We start from the raw sequence: 24,181 nt of genomic DNA on the forward strand, positions 1-24,181 counted from the left end.
GGAGGGAGAGCTGCTGCAAACCTGTGTCCCCTCTGCCTGCAGCCAGGCTGCTCTTCTCACAGGGATGTGTTTGCCCAGCAGCTTCATGTGCTCCTACAACAGCCCCAAAATCTCCTGTCCAAATTGCCCCCCATTACCACACAGCATCCTGCCTGGCTGGGAGGCCTGTCCTCTGCAGGAGGAGATCGTGGCCCCTGTGTTCTGGGGCTCATGCCGTGCCTGCTTGCAGAATGCTTTTTAATGCTCCCTTTAAAGCAGTTCTCTCCCTTTACAGCCTTTTCCCCCTCCCAAAGGGAAGCAGAGGTACCTTAAACTAATTAGGAATAAGCAGCAGAGAAGCCAGGGTGAAGGGTCAGGTGAGATGCTGGGGGGCAGTACCTCCAGAAGGTTTATGGGCATAGCAGTTAGCAGTAGCCTGCCAGAGCCCTGGGAATTTCAGAAAAAGAAGCATTTTGCTGCCTGTGAACGAGTAACTATCCTGTCATGCCTACACCAACTGTGGAGAATTTGGCATGTATGATTTTTGGACTTGAGAAAAAGCAGCATCCCCCAGCTTGAGCAGTGTCAGGCTCTTGGTTTGCTGGCTGGGGAAGTATTGAGGTCTCTGGTTCTCTAAAAAAGTAGCTGGAGAGAGAGGTGTTGTTGACTGCAGAGATTTGGAAAGGATCAAGACCTGAACCTGCTAAGCTGTAAGGACTGGAGCAGTGGATCCCTTCTGAGGTCTTAAAATGTGCCTGTGCATGGTGTGCAGGCAAAATGCAATCATTGCTTCTCCTCTTGGGGTGTACAGTGTGCCTGTGCATGGTCTGCAGGCTAAATGCAAGCATTGCTGCTCCTCCTGGGGTGTAAAATGTGCCTGTGCATGGTGTGCAGGCAAAATGCAATCATTGCTTCTCTTCTTGGGGTGTAAAATGTGCCTGTGCATGGTCTGCAGGCAAAATGCAATCATTGCTTCTCCTCTTGGGGTGTACAATGTGCCTGTGCATGGTGTGCAGGCAAAAACCAAGCACTGCTTCTCCTCGTGGGGCGGTTTAGGGGAGCTGGCAGTGGGCTGGTGTGGAGCAGGGTGGTTTGGGCACTCTGGAGGGGTGTTTGTCCCCGCTCGGGGCAGTCCCCAGCAGGCAGGGCCGTGGCCGGGAATGCTGTTGTGTAAATCCGTGTTTGCCCAGCGCCGGGCTGGCGGTGAATGGTGCCGGGCTGATGGGATTAGTCAGGGGCCTCCTGTTAATATCTGTTGTTGACGCCGCACCTCGGGGAGAGCCTGTCAGGATTACCAGGAGGTTTGTAGGTGGCACAGCAGCCACGGCTGTGCATTAATGGGAGGGGGAAATGGCCAAATGTGATCCTGCCCAGTGGGTTCCTGCTCCGGGCCTCCCTCGGTGCTCTGAGGTCTCTGGTGGAGTTTACTCCCGGTATAAAACATTTCGGATTTACATTTTCCTTTAACACTTCCTCTTCGAGCCGGGTAGTATGTTACACATTTAATTGCTCTTCCTTTGAATTTTCCAGTCCGCGTTTGGTACCCTTGCAACATCAGTATCTTGTTATCTTGTTGTTGCTTCTAATTGCTAACACATGCCGGTTTTCCAGCGCCGCAAACTCTGCCTTGCTGGGGACGGGGAGGGGAGAGAGTTTGCAGCGAAGATTTACGTGCGTGGGGAAACCTTCGGAAAATTCACCACGAGCTCATCCCGGTTTGCAAACGCGGGGCTGGGGCAGAGGCTGCGGTGAAAGGCGGCTCTGGGGAGGGGGGTGGCGGAGCTTTTTCCTCGCTGTTCCTGCCGGCCATAAACAAATCCGGTGTATTTAACAAGTTAATGTCAGGCGGGCGGCGAGGCGCTGGTAGGTGTGTGCCTGGTGACATCAGCTGGCGAGCAGCCTGGCAGCAGCGCGGCGCAGGCAGGGAGCAGGCAGCGAGCCGAGGGTGTGTTGCCTCTAAGCTGGGTATTCTGGCAAGGTGGAGAGCTGGTCTGTTTGGCAGGACCTTCCCATCTGGGATCCATCTGTGTTTCCCTGGAATCGGACAGGCGGCTCCAGGCAGTGAGAAATCGCAGATGTGCGGGACCTGACACATGTCCAGCTAATGAAAGGAGAAGGCAGGCTGGGCTCCGGCTGCGCTCGAAGATCACGGGCGGAGGAGGAGGAGGAGGAGGAAGAGCGCTTTTCTTTCTGTTTGAAAGAAACGAGGTGTATTGCACAGCAGCTGGATCCTTGCAACCTCGCTGGCTAGGGTAAGCAAGGAACGGGGTTATTTTGAAGCGGCGCTCGGTTTACCCGGAGCGGTGCTCGGGGGGATGCTCAGGGCATGCTGAGCCCTGCCAGGTTCGGGCTGGGCAGAGCTGCGAGCTCCGGCTCGCCCCAGGTACGGGCACAGGCGGGGAGCGGCGGCCGCAGCGCCCTGCCAGCCTTGCCTCGCTCCTCTGCAGTGCTGGGGAAAACTTCAATAGCCCAGCCGGCTGCATGCGAGCATTCTGCAGCTGAAAAAACACTAAACTCTCTCCGAGGAGAGCTGCGGTACAGCTCGTTCTGGGTTGCTATGGAATGGGTATTTTTTTTATTTTATTCCTTCCCCCCCACCACCCCCTCCGTGAGCAGAGGGCTGGGATTTGGCGTTTTCTGGGGAAATGGCAATGCAGGAAGGGGTTTGTGTGTTTTAGCAGAACGTGTTTTTCTGCTGTGCCTAGGCTCACTCTGCTTTCTGCATGCTGGTATTGAAGCTGGGGGGGTGTAAACTGCAGAGGTGGATTTCTTCCATTGGCTCCCAAATTTCCTTAATTTCCCCCGTGTTTTCAGGGCTTCTCTGCATTGTGTCAGAGGCTGCTCCCTTTTTGTCTTTGCACTCCTTGAGCAGCAACTGATGCTCCCAGCATCTAAATCTCCCAGATCAATCTTGTGATACCAGAACACACCTCCCCTATATATTTTCACTGTCTGGCTGTAGACAGGCTGTATTTTCTCTTTTTCTATTGTAATCACTGGATCTTGCATATTTAGTTTAAACCTGCCCTTTTGCCCCCTCCCTGTCTTTTGGGAAGGTTCAGCAGTTGAAATTACTCCTCTGACCCTCTGGTGTAGCTTGTAGAGATCCCTCTGTTGCATGTTTAAGCTTCTCCCCCAAATATTATCAGCTTTTTCTGCTCCCTACATCACTCAGCTCTTGTGCTATGATACTCAGTCCTTTTTATGTGCTGGAGAAATCCTGCCCAGCCACAGGAGATGCACCAAAATCAGCGCTCAAAGTTTGGGGAGCTGAAATGTGGCTGAGCATTACTCGCTGTCAGGCTGGAAAAAGAGAGAGGAATATTTACTGGTCTGCCTGGTGCAGGATGATTCCCTTTGGTGTTGCTTTGTCCAGGTTAGCTTTTAACATGCCAAATGATGGGGTTTCCTGAGGGAGAGCCTGGCTGGGCTCCCTCCAGTGTGCTTGGGCTGCAGCTCTGTGCTTGGTCAGTTTGGCTACTCTGTGGGCCACCCTAAGGTTTTCCTTCTTTTGCAGCATGTAAGCTTTTGGGTAGAGGCTTTAAAAAATACAAATCTGCTTCTAGATACACACCAAACACCTCCAGTGTGTCCCTGGAGAGGAGGCAGAAGGAGTGCGCACTCTTCAAAATCTCAAAGTGCACCAGCACAAAGGAGTCTGAAACCCCAAAAATGCCCAGCAAAGCCATGCAGGGTGTGCTGCTATCTGGGAGCAAAGAGCAGTGCTTCCCTGCTGCAGCTCTCCTGGAGCCTTCCCGGGTTTGTGAGGGCAGTGCAGGGTGTTGGAGCAGCTGCTCTGCGGTCTCCGTGCGGGTCGAGCCCTGATTAAGCAAACGGAAGTTCTGCCGGCATCAGGGCAGCACGATTTGCCCATTAAACAACTCATTTAGTAGAGTCTTGCTCAAGCCCTGCAGGAAACTTTATTTTTTTCCTCAGGCTCCTTTGTTTTTAAAAAGGAATTAGGGTGCCTAGTGCTTAGATGAGAGAGATGGTTGTATTTTGGGGAAGAGGGTGGCTTGAAACTCTGTCACCAGACCTAATAATTTTATAGAAATGGGGCAGCACATCCAAGTGAAGACACTTCCCCCCACCCCCGCTATTGTCCACTGTATGACATTATTTTCACTATTAATATGGAAAAAAAGTCTGATTTTTGGAACTACCTGGGCTTCACCTAAATGACTGTGTGCCTTTCACAGCCAGGTAGCCCAGCACATCCAGCAGTTAGAGAAACACACAAATAATGCAAAGCTCAGAGACTCCAGTGTGGGAAACAAGGAAAAAAGAGTAAAGCAAAGGCAGTTTGAGCAAATACTGCCAACAGGAAAGTGCAGCTAAGCCAAGAGAAGGATTTGAAGGGTTTGAGGAAGGAGTAGAATTGCTAAAGGCAAGGAGAATAAATCGTTAATCTGAGAACTCTATTACACAGGGAATGCCCCCAGGAAAAGAGCAGAAACTCCATTTAATAGTGAAAATGCCAAGCCAGGCTCTGCTCTGCCCAGGGACTGGAGCCACAGCCCCTGCTCACTTCCAAGATGCTGCTATTTTTGCAACTTGCATCTGCTGGTGTTGCAGAGGCTTGTTTAAACCCGCCAAGGCAAAGGGAGCTTTGCTCACGTGAATCCTGGGTTAAGCTGTTGGGTTTGGGGTTTTTTTCTGATTTATTCTTCTCAGTCTTATAGGACCAGGCTCCCCAAGAGAGTGGGATTTCACTTAATGCTGCCTCTCCTGCCACATGGAGTGTGAGTCCCAAATGATTTTACTGCTGCTTTACAGAGCTTTGTCTTGCATCACCCACGGTGGAGTTTGGCTTGTAGAGGTTATCACTGGTTTGACAGGTTTGTGTGGTTTGACTGCAGGAGCTGAGTTTTCAACTCAACCAGCCCTCCAGTCCCCAAATTGACCCATAAATGCAGTAACCACCAGCAGCATTTAGCAGGAGGCAGCGCTCTCCCACGGTGATGGGATGGGATGGGGGAGCCAGGTGGCCTCTTGTTTTTTTCCAGATCTGTTTTTTTAAGGTTTGGACAAAAAACAAGATTTGTTTGACATGTACGTGTGATGTTTATAGTATAGCTGGAGAGCTGAACACAGTCATTTGAGGACTTGGGCACATGCAGCAGATTTAAGTCAGTGCTGGCTAGTTTTTAAATCTGAGCAGAAGATGGTCATAATCTGTTGCCTGTTGGGTTTTTTCCCATTATAAGAGCTGGCTTATCCATACTTGTTCTGGGCTGGATTGTAAGCTTGCCTTTATCTAGTGACTATTTCCATATCTGATTGCTTGTTAGGAGCTAGGTATGAAATGTGTTTCGACAGACACTCCAGAGCAGTCCCCGGGGGCAGCGTCACTGCAGGTCTCTGGGAGTCTGTTCAACTTTTATTTTTATGATGGAGACTGCCTTAATTCATGCAGCTTTCAGGGAATGGCTGGAAAAACCTTTGTTTAGAGCAGGAGCAGCAGCCAGGAAGAAATGGTGAGCAGTGATCCCACAGTTAAAGTGCAGTACAGAGAGGCTTGGGTTCAGTTCCTGGGTCTGCAAGCAATTTTCTGAGGCAGGACCTTGACCTTAGCACAGCTTTGTGTGTCAGCAGCTTATGTCCAACAGGACAATAGCGATTTCAGAGGTTTCAAAGCATTTTAAAGTGTAACTATCATGCCTTTTATTGGGCTGGGCAGTGGCATTTTTATAAGCTAAGCTGAAGGTTTTAGAATAATGCGTATTGAATTTCCTCGGCGCGCTGCCGGCCGCGGGATTCCCATCTCTGCTGCCTGCAGGATTCCCATCTCTGCTGCCTGCAGCACCACTTGGGCTATTGAAGGGGGACACTCACAGGTGGCCAGAAGAACCATTTAGAAGAACCAACACTTGCAGATCTTCAAAGCCAAGAGTCAGTTTTCCTTCCTCTCCTCGTCTGTAGCAGCGGGATGCCGCAACCTGCTGGCGGGATGCTGTGCAACCATCCCTTTCACCAAAAAACAAACCAAAAAAACCCTGGAAAGCCCCAAAAGTGTGGCTAAGGGATGTGGGAGGGAGGATGAGGAGGGCTGCAGCTCGGACCTGTTGCAGGGGGAGGGCATTGTGTGAACAGATGTGCCGGGCGCTGCCGCTCCGTGCGCTGCCCGCAGCGCCAGGTGCAGCCATTGTTCCGCTGCTCCCCATTCAGCCGCTCCGCGCCCGCTCCCGCATTGTTCCTCCAGGAAATTAGCATTAAAAACCCATCCCAAACCCCCACGTCCCTCAACTGCAGGTGACTGTTATTGGCCCCAGCTGCCACCCTTGTGCTTGATTACTTCCATATGGGGCTGTGGCAAGATGTAGGATCCACTTATTGATTTTTTTTTTTTATATATATTTTTTCCCCTTTTTTTTATTCCTAGCCTTTCCCCCCCACCCCACACAGACCCTTCAGCTTCAACAAAACCCTGAAATCTATTAAGCCCCCGATAGGCTCCAGTTGCTGTTACAACTGGGATGAACATTTTACAAGCAAAGCTAATTACGCCCTCTCTGCTTTCTTCCTTTCTTCAGCCCCCACCCCATAAATGTAAAATAACCAGAGGGCAATTGGTAGTAAATTAAATCTTTGCAGTGTCCTGAGAGGAGGTTTCCTTGCTAGCAGGAAGAAGTCTGCTGGGCTTTAGATGTTTTGTCATCTGGGTTTGGGCTTGTTTTTTGGCTTTTTTTTTTTAAACTAGAAAATGGGGAATTCTGGCATACTGCTGTGACACACCTATTAAAGGGACACACAGATCCCTGCCTGGGTCTGGATAGGAAAGGAAAACACAATTAAACAAGTGGGATGTTAATTTGTGAGTGTAGTCAGCTGTTGAGAGGAGCCAAGGAGAAACTCCATGCCAACTGAGGCTACAAATTTCTAGGAGCAATGTGATTTTCTCCTGGTACGATTTATCTACAGGGCAGCAGGTTCCATGGAAGTCCAAACCTCCTAAAATATCCTCTGAGGTAGTGCTGGCATGGAGCAATCCTGGGTTTTCCTCAAGACAAGATGGGCTGCAGTTGGTAAGAGGAGGAGGGAGGGAGGGAGCATCCCTTGCTGCCCTACCTGGGAAATGTCCCTGCTCCTCAGAGGCACCGTGGGAGCACAGGTGGGTCACACTCTGTGACGTGCCACCAGCCCACGCAGCCCTGACCCACTTTGTGCCAGCCAGGAGAAGAGGAGGGTGGCAGCTCATGCCTGTGCTGGGGGCATCAGGCAGAGCTTCCCTCTGTGCCCATCCTGGGGGGATTCAGGCAGGGCTTTCCTCTGTGCCTATCCTGGGGGTGTCAGGCAGAGCTTCCCTCTGTGCCCATCCTGGGGGCATCAGGCAGAGCTTCCCTCTGTGCCCCTGCCTGGGCAGCCTGGGGGCCAAAGCTCTAACCCAGGCCTGAGGTCGGTTGGTTGCACCCCTCTGGAGAAGTGTTGGGTTTCCCTCACCCAGCTGGGACCCCCAAGGCTGTGCTGGTGGGGTTTGTGCTGGAAGCTCCTGCCAGAGCTGCTCCTGAGGGATGGTGGAGCACCATGGAGATGTTCCTGCTGCTGCCTGGCCCTCAGGGGCTGCTGAAGGTGTGACCCTACCAGAGCCTCCTCAGCCTCAGCTCTTCCAGCTTGGGAGGCCATTCCTCAGGGAATCACCATCACCTTTTGTGGCTTTGCATTCCTGGTGGTGCCCCAGCAGCCACTTCCATGGGATCTCTCATCCCTGCTGGTGATGCACTGAGCAGTCTGTGCAGAGACCTGGCAGTGGTGCTGCAGTGTCCCATGCTGGTACAGATGCAGGAAAGCAAACCTCCAGCTGGAAATGATCCTAGAAATGCCCCTCTCTGCTCACAGAGACATGGAAGGTATATCCATAATGGAGAGTGACATTTTATTCAGCAAACAGAGTCACTGCACTGAGATTTTGCTCAGATACAAAAATCTTTGGAGCTTGGTTGGTTATCTCAATATTACAGATGCAAACTTACTCATGGATGGGGAGTGGACCTGCCCTCAGGCTTTGTGTCCCAGCATTGGTGCTCCACCATTTGTCAGGCTGACCTTCACCACGAGCTGCATCCTGTCTTTGGCAGGTGGGACCTGCCAATGCAGATTGTGAGGATTTAAAATAAAAATTCTGCTTGCTAGCTGAGAATACTGTCCAGCTGAAGTACTTGCTTTATTTACTGTCCCTCCTTCCTGATCCAGCCCTCTCCTGGCTTGGCTGCCTGGCAGTGACCCCCCAGATCTTCCTGGGAGGCATCTGTGCAGGTGCAGTGGTGGGGAAGGTTGTGAACTTCTAAAAATGTTAAATTCCAGCTCTTTAGGGGCGCTGTGCAGCCTGGGGTAGCACCAGGCTTGTACCTTCAGGTATGGCAGGTCAGAAGGTGGATGAAGGAGGCAAAGCAACCTCATGGAATATCTCGAGTGATTTTCCTCAGACTTGTTTTAAACCCTTCAAAGTCAAATCTCAAACTTAGGGGGTTTCTTCTCCCTAATTAAATTAACAGGCCATATGGTGTTTACTGTGAGCGCCTGCAATATGGAAGGAGCTACCTCCTGGATCACTTTCTTTTTTCAAAAGCTGCTGCTTTACCTGATGTCACTGTTCTGAAATGTTCTTTTCAGCAGCGGGCATGAGGGGTTATTTCTGCCACCTCAGTGCTGTTGGTGTCACCTTCTGATCCCAGGGTTGAGCTGTGCCATAACCTGTTTCTGCAGCTTTCTTTGTTTTTCCTTGGTTTTTGTCAGGCCATTTTGCTGCTTAGTGAGGAGTGTGTATAAGTCAGGGTTTTTTTCATGCTTTTTCACATGCAGGTGATGATTCTTATTCTTGGAGCTGAGGAGAATAGAAAACAACTCAGGGTGGGTTTTTGGAGGGGTGCTGGTGTTTTCTTTTAACAAATGCTACCACTTTTTTAATCGAAGATAACATCACCATCTCAGGAATATGTCAGACTGCAAGTTTTGTAGAGTTTTGTTCTTTATTAATGGGTTGGTTTTAAAGAACTTACTTTGCATGTGCTGCTTTTATCTTTGCATGAGATGTGGAGGAGGAAGTGAAGACCTTGAGGAAGAAAAATCACTGGGTTTTTATAAGATCCTTGCAGTTAGCTGAACAGGAAATAGGGTAAGAACCTCTAAACTTGTAGGAGAAGTCAAGGAATGGAAAGTTTCAGACTTTGCTGTCTGTTTTGAGCTGCCCTCACTCATTCAGTAGGATTTTTTTGGTAATCATCACTTGTGTGTGAGTGCCCTTGCTGTGAGCTCACCCTGCCTCTCTCCAGTGGTGTAATTTAACCTTTCTCTGCAATTTTTAACTTGTTGGTGCATCTTTTCCATGGGAGCTGGGTGACCCTTCATCTCCAGCCAGTCTCAGCTTGTTGTGGGGTGTCTGAGCTCCCGGGAACAGATCCATTTGTGGCCACTGAAAACACCCTGCCACATTAGCATATTCCTGCAACGTATGCTCCAAGGGTGTTTCTTTGCAGAGAAGCCTCTCTAAAGATAGCATCGTGAAGTTCTGTGTTGTCAACCAGGGACACTTGATCTAAAAAACAACATTTGATACACAGACAAGGTTTGCAAGTGCCATCTGGATTCTGGGAGATGAGCTAGGTTGTCTCTGTTTTGCATACACTCACCAGGAAAAAAAAAAAAAACAACACCCAAATGTGTGCAGGCGGATGAATTCTTCAGAATCACCTGAGCAGAACTGTTTAGTCCACATGAGTGTCCTCAGTGACATGGTACACCTGTGTAATGCCATACCACTGGGTATCAGGTCCCTCTGGACCTTCTTAGGGTGCTGGAAATAATTCTGTACTTCAGTGATGTATTATTGAAACCCAGGTGGGATCAACTGAAATTCTCTCACACCAGTAGTATTTTAATCTGCAAGGCAGAACCTGCAAATGATGCATTTCCCTGCAGAAATGGGCATCTTTTTAGGGAGCTGGGGTTGCAGGGAACACAGATGTCTTTGTCTGGCTCCAGCTCTGCCTGGTGGAGAGGCTGTCCTCAAACCCATGCCAGCACTGAGAGAAACCTGAACACCATGAAAACCTAAAGTAGCCCTTAAAGGGATGGACAGCAAACTCCCCGTCCACATCTTCCCAGGGACATGTAGCTCATAGAATGCATTTTCCTTCAGGGCCTATTTCTTGACTTTCTAGTTATCCTCTCATATGCAAATCTGATTTGCCTAATGGGCTGGTGAGTGTAATTGAAAGGCAGCCTGCACTTACACGATAGTGAAAAGTCTCACCTGTGCCCAGGCACAGATGGGGCTCTGCCTCACTGCTGCATCATTAGAGGAAATTTATAGGCACGGTGTCACAGGCTTTGCTGTGACCAGGGAAGGAAAATGGCAGTTTAGAACAAACTTGGGGATTTGCTGCCTTGTTTTGTGCCCTGGCCTCGCAGTTTTGAGCTTTTTGTGTTTTTGTCTTTCCCCGTGCTCTAGGGGAGCAGGTTAATGAAGGTTACTGGTGATTACCTGAGGACAAACCTAAGAATGATGAATTGGGAAGTCTTGTCTGTGCTGTGTTGCTGTGTGATGGGTTGAAAGGGAGTGCAGCAGCAGCTGAGCCAGCCTTGCCTCTCCAGTCCCTGTGCACCACTGAATCTCCAGAGGTTATCCATGGAAATTCTCCACCTCTGCTGCCCACGAGAGGGAGGGGAAGGAGGCACACAGAAACAGCCACTGCTGTGCCTCCATCTCTGCTGGGATTAAACGGACCAGGAAGCTGTGGGTCCCCCATCTCTGGCAGTGTCCGTGTTCCACTTGGACAGGGCTCGGAGTGACCTGGTCTGGTGGAAGATGTTCAGGGGTTTGGAACAGAGTGATCTTCAAGGTCCCATCCAACCCAAGCCATTCCATGATTCTAAACACTGAACTTTGATGGTTCTCCTGTCCATCCTGATCTCTCTGTGCCTGGACTGTGCAGGAAATGCTGGCTCTTGGGGCTCCAGGTGTGTGAGGACCTCTCTACACCATCAGACCCCCACATCCCTCCAAAACACCCCCGAGTGTGTTCCTGTTGTGCTTCCAGCTCTGGGGATGGTGGAAATTTCCCACAGGCTGCTCAGGCTTGGGGCACAGAGGAAGAGCCATTTGTGTAGTGGTGTGAGGACTGTTTTTAAGAGGCAGAATTGTCATCTTGGCAGGGCTCCTGTGTGTGCCAGTGATGGCAGGGACTATTAGCTGGGCAGCACTGAATGCACTTAGCGCCCAAGTGAATGAAGTGAGCTCTGCCCAGAGCCAGGGAGCTGGGGACTCATTAGTGAGCCTTGGCTACCCCAGCCATATCAGCAGGGCACTCTGAGGGTGTTGGTGTGGGCAGCAGTGCCAGGGCTGCCTGGGAGAGCCAGCCTGGCTGTGGGACAAGGGACACTCCTGCTCACACACGCTCAGGGTGGGTCATCCCAGAATATGTGGCGCAGGGTTGTGTCCAGGCAGTTCTGGGACACCTCCAGTGAGGGACATATTTGCCCCCTTTGAGCATTCCCACAGAGTAAAGAAGTTTTTAGCATTCAGGTGTGACTTCCTGGGCATCAGTTCCTGCCCATTCCTTTGTCCCCACAGAGCAGAGTCTGTCCCTGCTGTCACCCTTCCCTGCAGACACCGACAGAGGGATGGAGTCCCCTTGTAAATAGTGAGGATGAAAGAGATTTCTCAAATCTTTCCCAAGTTCCTCCTTGATTTCTTGGACAGCTTGCCCGGTTTTGGATAAAGCCTGGTGGAGCTTTAGCCCTGGGCTGGCTGGCAGTGCTGAGCTCCTGCTCTTCAGCCTCCATCTGGAGAAGAGAGACTCTGTGTCAGAGTCTGCTTTATATTTGGAAATGCTATGACTTCAGGGACCCAAGGGGGATGTTTTTCTGCATCCTTCCTTGATTGCTTCATTTTGGGTTTGTGGTAGAACTTGGTTAGTGGTTTGTTTTGCACTGGATTTGGTTTCTGTTTTGTTTTTTGCTGAAATGACCATTGTTTTCATCTAAACTGGCCCATCTGACTATGAGTTTCTGGATTGCTTCCTTCTCCAGATGGTCAGGATTTGTACCTGGTCTGTGCTTAACAAACAGGTTTGTTCTTAGTTTGGGTTGTTTTTTTTTTCCTATTTTAATACAGACTTTTGTAATAGCTTTGGGTGTCCTTGGTATTATTTGTGCCTCTCTGCGGTCACGTTGGTTGTTATGGATTAAATGTGGTTTTCTGCCTTGAAATCTCACTTCTTTCAGAAGTGACCTTGCTTTTTTTTTTTATTTTAATTGCTGTTATTTACAGTTATTGGTAGTGGTGCTTGAGCTGCTAGCACTGCTGCTTTGTGTCTGCCTGGTATGCAGAGACTTTTTATTTCCCAGTTTGGGCTTTACTCATTTGGAGTATTCTCTACTCACTGGATGCCCCTGCTCCTAACCCCCAGAGCTGCTGTTCCTGTTCTCATTAGCCCAGTGATACTCATGATTGATGAAGATGCTCTAAGAAATCCAGATTTGGTTGTTTTCTGAGGTCAGTGCTGGTTTTAAGGTTCATTTATAATGCTGGGCACCAAACCATCAAGCAGCAGTGTTTGGAAGATGGAGGACAGCAAGAGGGATGTCTTCTGAAATGTTTTAAAGCTTGACTTTAAACTCCTCCTGTATGTCTTTAGTAATCAGGTTTAAAGCTCCCAAATCTTCAGTCACTGGGTGATTTTAAGGTGGGTTTGATTTCATCCTTTTATTTTGAAAGATTTAATGATTTTTCAGGCTGTTCCCTTTTTTCCTTGTGTTGCTTGAACTCCCGAGGTGCTCCAGGCTGTCTCTGCCCTGCTGTGCAGATCCCTGGAGTGTGTCAGTGTGGGATGGGGACCTGTCCAAGTCATGGGCAGTGCCTGTGTTTGTGATCCAGTGAGGCAGGAACGCTGTGGATCTCAGGGATCCTGAGGAAAGGATTTGCACAGACAAGGCTGTCTCTCCTGAAGGATTTCTGGGTTCTCTGATGACAAAATACTGGAGTAAACCTTGCTGCCCTCATAACAATCTGTGGGAGCTTTTGTACATCCCTGTAGGAACTGGTCCTGTGTGTGCCCAGACTTATTCCCAGCAGCTAACTGGGAGCAGAGGCACAGAGGTGGGCAGGATCTGCAGTGCCAGGAGCTGTGGGATTGGGGTGTGAGCTCACCTGGCACTGTGATAAGGGGTATCACACCATCCCTCAGCTGCTTGGGGTTAAAAATGCACCAGGCAGTGCAGTGGCCTCTGCTCAATGGGATGCTTACCTCAGAGGAAAATCCCAAAATTATTCTCCTTGGAGAGGTAGGGATTCATCCTGCAGTGAGCACAGTGGGACTGGGAAGCTTTCAGCAAAGGGGCTCACTGTGCTGACCCAGAAACAGCATCCTTCTCAGCACCTCCTCAAGTTCTTATGGCTAGAAAATGTCCTCCTTTTCCACAAGTTTTCCTGCTGAAACTGAGAGCTGGGCCATGACACACCAGGCAGTGAAAAAGGAGGCTGGCTCACCTGGTGACCATCACTTTTGGGATGAGCCAGGCTCACAGTGCAGGAGCTGCAGGGCTCCCTTGGGAAGGGGCTGTCCTGGGGGAGCCATGGGGATGCCAGAGCTGCAGTGCTGCCCTGGATTTGCTGGGGCAGCTGAGCAGGGAGCAGGGCGGTGCTGCAGGGTGGGAGCTGTGGCCTCACTGCACTGGCGGCCATCAGCTCCTGCTGGCTCTGCTCTGTGCACATTGCCCTCTCCTCAGCTCTTCTGGTAAAGTCATGCAGAGAGGAGGCTCAGGGTCCTAAATGGGGTTTGTGGGGTGGTGTTGGGATGAATTTGTGCCTTAAATCTCTTAGGATGGATTTTTAAACCACAGACGCTGCTCGGACACCTCGAATTGCAGCATCTGTGTGAGAGGAGCAGGAGAAGCTGCAGAGCAGCCAGAACCCCTGGGAATGCTCCCCTTGGAGGAGAGAACCCTGTAACCCTCCCTGAGCCATTCCTGAGAAGCCCAGCAAGGGCTGCAGTGGTGGTGGCCCCGTGCTGGATCCTCCTTGGGGAGCTGTGGGTTCCCTGGGTCACTCCTCAGAGCCTGCTCCAGCAGCTCTGCTTTTCCCAAGCCTGTTTAAATCAGTGGATGCATTCCCATTGACTGTTTGGAGCTGCAGAGAGCCCCTTGGAGCTAATTAGTAATTAGAGGATGCCAATTAACCACGGTTCCCCAGGCTCTGCTGCTTTGCTGGTGCTGCTGGGTTGGAGAAGGAGGGAACAAAATGGAGCCCACTGTGAATGTGTTTCATCTGGAGAGCAGGAGAAGGGTGGAGCTGCTTGTTAAATGGCCAGCAGTCCAAGTTTTAAAAGGATTTATGAGGGCTAGATAAAATCATGTCCTAAAGGCTGTCTCGAAGCCTCTGTTAAGGTGGAAAATGCTTTCTAAACTTAGAGCTTGTTTCACTGTTTCCCCTCTTTTGGACCTCCCAAAATTTTACAGGTACTAAAGTTCCAGCTTTATTTACTCCATGGTGTTTAGCCTAGGCAGAATGAAAAACAGATTTGCACTCTCAAAATTACAGTGCTCAGTTGTTCTTGTGTATAACCTGTGGATTATAGGCCTGCCCACCTTGGGAAATGTGGTCCCTAAACTGTGGCAGAATTTAAGGAATGCTCCTAAGGGAAACAGGTTTTTACTGCCATTGCCAGGGGAGACTTGGTCATTCAACCATGAGTTTCCCACTTGTTGGATCACTTCTTACTCTCTGGTGTAAACTTGGTGTTCACTGGGCCCCAGAGGGGCGAATCCATGGCCTTGATGCTCTGGGCAGGGAGCAATTTCGGACCTTTTAGGAGTGTAACCCCTTAAAGCCAACTCTAAAATTAATTTTTCTGTCGAAAAATAGCTGAGATGGTAAAAGTGCTGCTTTTATTTTATTTTTTTTTAATACAAGCATAATTAAATCTTACTTCCACTCCGCACAACATTTACAACAAGCAAAACCCAAGCTGTGTTTTGCCCTGACATCTTCCCCACATGTAGGAGCCCTGTAGAATAAATATTAAATAAAACCACCCGATCTTTGCTAGCAGGCTGTTGCTCCAAGCCTTTCTCCATGGTATCCCTTCAGTACATGTTGTGTCTGGGCTCCACCAGCCTCGGGAGCCGTTAATCTTGCTGGTGTTTTCTTCCCTGAGGCAAATGAGACACAGATGTTCCCATCTGGAAACTTTGCTCCCGCCACTGTTGTTCTGCTCAGAGTCAGAGGCTTTGGAGAGCAGTGCTGAGACTTTTAAGACATCAATTTTTTGCCATGATTGTGATAATTGCCCGTTTGATATCTGTAGCTGCTTTCATTTTTCATTCCCAGTGCTTTAGCCCAAGGAGTAAATAGTGTGGAGGAGGAAATATTGCTTAATATTGTTATGGGAGTGGGTGATTTAAAAAAAAAATAGTCTTGATTTTATGATGTTAAATGGAACAAGGAATTAATGAAAAATTACCAAAATACTTAGCAGTATCTAAGCAAATGAATTAGTGAGGAACTCTGGCTTTGCTGAACAAGTGCCCTGTCCCAGGTTATAACCCAGCCAAAGGGGTGGTTTGGGGAGGCTGCATCACTCCCCTCAGTCCCCAGAGTGCTTCCTATCCTAAAACTGCAATGCAGGCCTTGGTTTCCAGGAATGTTTTCTCCTGGGCTATATTCCAGGAGTGTATGGCTGTCTCTGAGGAGGGCAGAGCAATCAGCTGGTGAGGATGAGGAGGGTTCCATGCCCCAGGGCACCTCGGGCTCCCTGGCAGAGCTCACAGCATCCCTTTGAGAGAGTGATGAGCAAAAGCTGCTGCCAGGGACATCAAGGGTCCCCAAAATTTACTTGTAGGGATGCTAGTGGTGTGGGAAGGGAATGGCTGTGGTGGTGCTAGAGCAGCTACAGCTCCTGGGTGGAAATGGCTGTCAGGGTAGCTATTCCCTGCCTCCTTCATGGAAAGAGAGCAGGAGGGTGGGGATTACCACAGCAGGGTGTTTGTGTTCCTTTAGAAGCACAATGAGTTTGGGGGCTGGATGTGCCACAGCTGTAGGGAGTGTGGCACTTGGTGCCATGATCTAGTTGAGGTGTTAGAACATGGGTTGGACTCGATGATCCTAAAGGTCTCTTCCAACCTAGAAATTCTGTGATTCTGTGTTGGATGTGATAGTTTGTGGGGTGAACCCCACATCCAGGGTTTGGTCCTGGCCTGAGTCCTGGCCCCAGAGGAAGGCTCAGGAGGCAGGGATGCCCTGCAGGCAGCTTTGTGCTGCTGGGTCTGACACGGCCATGGCACGGGCAGAGCTGGAGCTGCCGCCGCCTTGTCTGCCTGGGAGCTGCCCCAAATCCAACCTGTGCTACTGCTGAGTTCCTAGAGCCAGGCACATTCATAGGATTTTATAAAAATCACTGAAGGGCAAGACGGATAAAGATCTGCAGTCTGCCTTCAGGAATAAATTATTAATCTTATTTCCCTTATTAACTGCTTTCTGGACTGCTTGTGAACGATAACATACTTTGCTCTTTCAAGTTCCTTCTATCTGAGTTTCACATTGAATTGAGATTTAAAGTGAAACAGCTGTGTGTGGGAGAGGACTAGATGGCAATGGAGATACACGCGTTTATTTTTGATTTATAAAATGCCTCTCCCAGGCTCAGCAGCTCCCTCCTGTGTGATGCAAGGCTCTCCTGAGAGGTGCCTAGCCCTCTCCCCTCCCACAGCTCTTACAGCTCAGGAGCTGGGATGTGCCATAAACCCGAGCTAAACGGGGTAAAAATAGGCTGATCACATGGAGTGGAGAAATATCTGTGCAGGGACATGAGTTACCCACTGGCACTGCTGCTGGAGTAGCATCTTGGCCAACTGCATGGCATGGAGGAGGAGGATGGACAGGGACGTCCTGTGACCAGCCCTTGCTGGTGACCTGGTTGTGCCACACGCTCGTGTCCCCCAGTGCTGGTTGTAAATCACCTTTTGTTGACTCAAGCAAAGAAAGACCTCTAGAAACCACCCCACTAGCAAATAAATGTCAATATTTGTAGAGAGAAGTCATCCTGACTACAGACCTCCCAGTATCTCACTCTCCTCCAAATTGGGACAGACCCAACCATCCTTTTTTTCTGAAAGCTGCTGTGTTGGCTGCCTTGTTCCTGATGCTTATCTCCCCTCTCCATCGCTTTTTGATGCAGCAATGCTGCAAAAAGATAAAATATTACTGCTCCCTTGACGATGTGATTGGAGTTTGAGCTTGGGGAAAGCTGTCTGGAAGCAGGTGAGGGGGGAATTGCAGTAAATGGCTTCTTCTGGAAGCCTGAGTAATGTTGCTCTTGCTTTGCATGTAGATCACCTCTCATCTGCATGCCTTGGAGAACTGCAAAGGTGCTCTACAGATGGCTTAGAGCCATCAAGGGGAGGGAAAGGCAACCTTGGAGCGGAGGAAAGATGTTAATAAAATTTAAATGTAATTCTTCCCATTTCTCAGTTCCTAAATGTGAAAAATATTAGCTTGGTGGAGACTGAAAACAGATGGTGAGCAGTTGGAGCAGATAAGCATGTTATTCAAAATAAACATTCGCCAAAGCTGGGGAGGTGGCGAACCATATTTCATTTCACCCTATTTACATTATCAGGTCAGGTTACACTGATGCTGCCTCTCGTCTGCATTCAGATGATCAACAGGGACCCTGTGAGGAGCCAACTGCAGCACATCCTCCTCCTCCTCACTGGGGACGTCAGGGCTGGGCTGGGGCAGTCCCTGGCCTGCCCTCCAGCATGAGGCATGGAGCTGCTTGCACAGCATAGAACAGTTTGGTCAGAGGGGGCTGTTAAAGGGTTGGCCCTCCTTCTTTTCCCTCTTTCCAGTGGCCTCTCTATCCATTTAGCCAACTTTGGCATTGCTCTGTCTAAATCCATGTAAACAGTGGGGGAAGAAGTTCCCAGGACTGTTTGTAGGAAGGGCTCATTTTGCTGACTTGTAGGTGGTCTGTAATCCATGCCAAGTGCTCACCTGAGGTGGCAGGGCCAGAGGAAAGAGAGGTGTGGCTGATCTCCCTTGCTTTGAGGGATGTTTTGGGGTGGGCTGCATCCCCTTTGGGGTGTCTGTTTGTCCACTGGCTCTGGAATAAGCTCAGACCTGGCTTGTGGGTGACCAAAGAATTTCTCCTGCTGGATCTTGACTCTGGCAAGGCTGACTTACCTCATAACTGTTGCTTTTAGCTCTACTAACAATTCTGCTGCATCTGAAGCCTGCCTTCTGCAGTCTTCCTAAAACCCTCTGATTTTATAGATTCCCACAGACCTGACCTTGGCTGTTGTTACTGGGACAGTTCTCCAGTCCCTTGCTCTCAAGAGGCAGGGATGAATTTGGGGCTTTTAACTTTTTGAGGTGAGGAGAGGCCTTTTAGGTTATGAGTATGTTCTGCCTGTTCCAGATGAAAGTCGAAAACATTTGCTTTGATTAAACTTCTTCTTTCTGTCTGAAATCATGACATGCTTTCCCTCCTAAGACTGAACCACTGGGCAAACCCTTTTACTCAAAAACCATCTTTGTTAATTTACAGCTTTGCAATATAACCACTTCATGGTAAAAGCTTTGTTGACAGGGTCTGATTTTGAGCCCGTTCTGTGTCCTGCAAGCTGCCAAAGGGAAAAGCAAACCCTTACCTGGGCATAGCTGCTGTGTTGCAGGGCTGTCTCATGCCTAATGTAGTTTTCTCTTATTTCTTCCAAGATATTTCACTGTTTGACTTCTGCAGAAAGCTGGAGAGCTCGAGTCTGGCACATGGCTTGGTGAGACACAGTTCTGACTCTTTGCAGCTTATTTACAAATGACAGCTCCAAAATCACTCCACAGTTCATCCTTCCTCCTTAACTCTCGTGCCGTGGAACCAAGGGGAATCCTACCTGTGCATCAGGAATGTGCTCTCACGGGGGTGACTGGACTAAATTGTGCCCATGCAGACACTGCAGTGTAAATTCAATTCAAGCATCCCCATTTTCTGCTCTGTAGCAGTGGCTCTTCCTCTCTTCCCTTGCTCTCAGCAAATCCATGGCTCTGCCAGGGATCTGGATCAAGGCTTTCTCTTGAGCAGAGTGGAGCACCTCCTGATACTGCCTTGAATTATATTTTGAGCTTTGGGAAGAGGATGAAAAGGAGACAATTTGTGTTTGTCTGCCTTACTGTCACTCTTCTCCACTTCCTAATCTTGCTTTTTTGGGGAAGGTAACATCCAGTTCTCCTCAAGCACTAGTTTTACTTCTTTTTCATCACTTAGTTTATTCTCTAATTGCCAAAGGAATTTAGGGATTAATTTAAATTCCAGTGTAGTTGAGATACTCCCTAACTTGTTGCTGTTTTTTTTTTTTTCTTCTGCCTTTTCCCTTTTCTCAAGCCCACAGGCATGAAGAGATTAATAAAGCAGTTTCTTTATAGAGTTGATAGTGCTAGTAAATGCTGAGGTTACCTGTCACAGCGACGCTCTTTGTACTAAACACCACAGGTGGAAAGACTTCTTTAAAGAAAATAATTAGGATGAGATCTGTCTGGAGCTGGTGTTGAAACTGCCCCTCTGAAATGTGCTGCGAGAGCTGGGAATGCAGGAGTGGGACCTCTCTGAGCATCACTTGAGACCCCAGATTTTTTCTTGGCCTCTTCTCCCATCGTCTCACTTGGCTCTTTCTCCTCTCCAGAAAGAAGAAATCATCAGCTGCACTTAATCCTGACATATGTTCCTTTTTAATTTGTTACGCCAGGATGGCGACTGGAGCAGCGGAGGAAATCTGGTGCACACGGACAGCCAGAGCAGAGCCAGATGAACCCAGGGCCTTGCAGCTTGTCAGGGAGGGAGAGAGGGAGGGCTCCAGGTGTACTCACAGCCCTGGGGCTTTCTGGGCTCTTGCACACCTGGGCTTCTTAAATGGGCCACAGGAATATCTAGGGCAGGAGCACAGGCTGCTCTGTGCTGCAGCTGCCCGTGCCCAGCTGAGAGCTGCAAATCCACCACTGTTGGGAGGAGATGGAATTCCTGCATGGAGCCAGGGCTAAAACAGCACCTCATTAGGTTGTGTTTTCTCTGAATCCTCTTCCCATGGGGAATTGCAGTGTGTCTGAGGCTGGGAAGGCAGCTCTCCCACCCAGTGTCCCCATCACTGCTGCCTCTGTCCCTGCTCACCTTGGGCAGGTCCTGGTGCAGAGCTGAGCACGTGTCGCTGCAAACTTTGGGCATTTGGCAGCTTGACAAACAAAGTGTTGTGCCATAAATATGTCTGGCCTGCTCCTGCAGGCACTGCTTGAGAAGGAACAGCAGCATTTGTGTTTCTGAGCCAGGTAAGGTTTGGAAGGAGGAGTTTTTGAAGGAGAGCAGTGCAGTGTTTCCAATTTGGGCAGGTATCTTGCTCTGGTGCTCAGAGCATTCAGGCATTGACAACAATTATTCTTGTTAGAATATCACCCAAAGTCTGTGATGGCGTTTGACTCTTTGGGTGAGTGATGTTAGAATATCACCCAAAGTCTGTGATGGCGTTTGACTCTTTAGGTGGGTGACACAGCTGAGTGAATTGCATGCTTTTTGAGGAGCATCTCTGCATCCTCCCTGTGCAGATGGAGGCAGCACTGAAAAGCTGCTCTTGGTGAGCCAGTAAATGTTTCTGAGTGGTGGAAGTGAAAGAATGAGTCCAGGAAGGCAGCCTTTCTCCAGGGAGCTGCTCACTGGCTCAGTTTTAGCCCCAGGTCAGCTCAAGGCTGACTCATGCCCTTGGTCACAGCCTGGTTTGCTCAGATGATTCTCATTAAATGGACATGTTTAGGCTAAAAAAGGAGAGCTTCAGAAAGATGGTTTTTATCTGCATTTATAGATGCCCCAGGTCATTAGCAGGAAGCTTTTAAATTTAACAATCCTGTTTGCTTCTTGTCTGTTGGAGTGGGCTTGGAAAGGAAGGTGTTGGCTTCTTGTGGGCTTCAGTTTTGGTGTCTGACACAGTAGCTGGTTTTATTTTGGGGTTATAAATTCCATGCAAAATTTATCTCCCTCTCTGTAAATTAACCAAATTAGTTCTGCTTTCTTAATGTGCCCTAGGAAAGTTTTAGGAAGGAATAGGAGGAAAGTTAAGGATTTCATGCTCTCCAGGGTATGGCAGTAGCAGATTTGCCATGTACACCTGGGAAAGGAGGTTTCAAGGGAAGAGGGAGAAGAGGAGAGGGCAGGTGGGTGACAATGGGACCCTGGATGGTCATTGGGCAGCTGACACTGAGTGCTGGAGAGGCACAGTTAGTGCTGTTTTGATTGAATAATTTGGGTCATTTAGCAGTGTGTCCCTTCCTTGCCTGAGTGAGGGAACTCAGACTTTTTGTGGTAGAAATGCCCCTAACTTTGTGTACAAAATTTCACTGTTTTGCTGCATTTATTTAGAGAGGAAAGAAAGTCATGGTGTTTTCCCTGCTCTTGCTGATAAACTCACCTGCTGGAATAGGTGCCTACATGTATAAATTATGTCATGTTCCTACATCAATGCATGGTTATTCATCTGAATATCACATTCATGCATGGGAATGACAGGGAGGGTCTGCACATCAGGGTTCAATTGTATGGAAGCAGGGCCACATGTACAGTAGTTTGCAATATGGGATTAATGTAGTTATTATAAGTTAAAATTAATAGTGGTTTCCCATGGCTTCAATATCTCCCCACTTCATGAAAGCAAAGCCTGGAATTTTTTCCTTTTCTTGGAAGCAGGTTTAGATAAATGAAGACACAAATGTTCTGGGATGTGGATTTTGTAGCAATTCCAACCTAAGTTATTCCACCTGTACTGACAGGGCAGGAAAACGTGGATTTTTAGTGTTTATCATCCCTGCTCCTCCTTCCTGCAAACAGCAGAAAGAAATGCTGGGAATAACAAAGTTCATTTGTTACCTAGCTGGCATTCCCCATGACTTGCCATAAGGAAAATAAATGAGGCAGCTTGGTGGCAGAGCAGGTGCTGGGGCTGACAGAGCAGATCCCAGGCAGCAGCACGAGGGCTCAGGTGCCAGTTTGTGTTTTCTCTGCTCTCAAAAGCAGCATTTTTGTTGCTGGGAGTCAAGAAGTAGCAGGTTTGGGTTGTATTTCAGTGCAGAATTTTGCCACCTATTCAGCACTCTATGAGAATGCAGCATTTAATCGTTTGCCTGGGCTCAAATCTGAGTTTCTTGCAGGTGACAGAGATTGGTAAGAGCTGTGGATAACAAATTACATGGTAATGGTCCCAAGCCCAGCTTGCAGCACTGGAGAGGTGGAAGTTGGGTTGAGCTCCCTCACAGCCTGAGCTGGGGTGCAGCTGGGGACCTGGCCGTGTTCCTGGGGGGACAAGCTGCTCACATCTCCTTAGTGAGTTAATTGAGCAAGGGAGGGCCAGCTTGAAGAGCAGAGAGTGGGGACCATCATCTCAGAGAGGTGATTTCTTTGGGGTCATGGAAACTGGAGATGCTGGCAGTGCAATACAGAGCACCCCTGGACTGGGACTGGCTCCCACGGGAGCTGTGCTTTGGAGATCCTTAGGCTTTGTCTGCTGAGCTGTCTGCACTTGAAAAACCAAAAATACCCGAAAACAGCCCCCCAAAAATAAAAACCAAACAAAAGCATCTCACTATTGCATTAGGATGTTTCTTCCTTTTTGTCTTGTGAAGCTGATCCCTGCCACTGGAGCTGGGAACGTGGTCCCACTGTTCCCCCCAAGGCTGCAAAGGAAGCTGCAGTTTGAGCTGGTCATAGATTAGACACCAGAGACTGCACACAGCAGGGGGGATGTGAGTAGCTGATATCAGCTCATCTCTACAACCCCAGGCCCATTCCAGTCACTTCTGGCCAGCCCAAGTCCAGGTTACTGCCTGCATGGCTCCCAGAGGTTGTGATTCCTCTGGAAAGGCTCAGCGAGGTGTGTATCACAGAGATCTTAAACGGGGGCAAAGCAAATCGACAGAAACACTTTGAACAGCATCTCTGGGCATGAGGGGTGAGGAGATGGAGTCAGGAGACTGGGATGGAGAGCACAGACATCACATGAGCCCTGGTGCCTGTCCCCAGCCCGGGGCCCTCCAGAGCAGCATGGGAGCCTTGCGTGACTTCCCCCAGCTCTTATCTTCACCCTTGCACTGTTCCCGGCGTGCTGGGCGGGGAAATGCATGTCAGGGACTGTCACTAAGCCTTGCCACCTTCTCTTGGTACAGTTGCTGGTGAGAAGAGGGTGCCAGTGATGCCCGGATCGCCCGTGGAAGTGAAGATCCAGTCCAGGTCCTCTCCTCCCAACATGCCGCCGCTGCCTCCCGTCAACGCCGGCGGCCCCCGGCCCGTGTCCTTCACTCCAACTGCACGTAAGCCCAGTGTGCTGCTTGTCCTGGCACCTGCTCCAGCCACCAGGGAGGGCTCTGCTGCTAGAACCCACTGGGATGTCCCAGCCATCAGCCAGGGCGCAGTGGGTGATGCTGCCTGGGTGTGTGGGAGGGGGGACCGGGGCTTTCCTGCAGTTCTGTAGTGCTTGCAGGACATAAAACAGGCTGTGTAATCCCCCTTTGCCCCCCTGCCTGCTCCTGCCTTGCTCCTGGTGCTGCCTTGAGTCTTTCTCTTTGCAGGTGCAGCCTTGATTTCCACCCTAAACTCCTTAAGAAATTGAATCTTTTATCAGGTCAGCTTCAAGCGAGCCAAGAGCTGGGCTTTCCTCTTTATCTTTTGGAGGAGTTAATTCCCACTCTGCTGTATCTCACTTTGCAGGCAGCATTCCTGCAGCTGAGATTAGAAAGTTTTTCATTTTTTTAATTTCCCAGCCTTGAAAATTCCTTGCTGTCCATCCAGATTCTCTTTTTTCCATCTTCTCTTTATAATCTTTCCTATTAAGCTACAGTCAGTCCTGATCCTGCCCAGCTGTAGCACAGCCTTGCACCCGCTTCTTCTAGCTGAGTGTTGCTCAAAGGTGACTCCATGGATGGAAAGGACCTTCAGCCTTTTCTTACAGCTCAAAAAGAGTCCTTTTTTCCCTTCTTTAGCCAACATTTAAGCCATTTAATGTCTTTTTAAAGGCATTGTTCCGGAGCAAAGCTGCTTTACTTTGTTGGGCATGGAGTTATCTGACCCCCACACATGGCATGTACATATTTTCCATGCTCTCCTCACCCCTTTTCCCTGCACAGAGTGTTCCCTAGCTGGTTCTGTGTTGCTGTGCTGTCCATGACAGTGTCTGGGCTATCTCA

At 49.3% G+C, this 24,181-nt stretch overlaps 1 protein-coding gene across 5 annotated transcripts in view; it reads left to right on the forward strand.

Annotated features, from left to right (window-relative positions):
* The window catches only part of CBFA2T2 (CBFA2/RUNX1 partner transcriptional co-repressor 2), a 59,666-nt gene that overhangs the window by 20,796 nt on the left and 14,689 nt on the right, over window positions 1-24,181 (forward strand). For 4 of the 5 annotated variants that reach the window (XM_058036371.1, XM_058036373.1, XM_058036372.1 and 1 more), the window contains exon 2: window positions 23,165-23,308. In XM_058036371.1, the coding sequence (XP_057892354.1) occupies window positions 23,165-23,308 (144 nt within the window). Of the gene's footprint in view, window positions 1-1,863; window positions 2,232-23,164; window positions 23,309-24,181 lie in introns of those variants that run through there. The other variant, XM_058036376.1, reaches the window with a different exon arrangement.

This window comes from Melospiza georgiana, chromosome 17, assembly GCF_028018845.1.
Source record: "Melospiza georgiana isolate bMelGeo1 chromosome 17, bMelGeo1.pri, whole genome shotgun sequence".
NCBI classification, from domain to species: domain Eukaryota; kingdom Metazoa; phylum Chordata; class Aves; order Passeriformes; family Passerellidae; genus Melospiza; species Melospiza georgiana.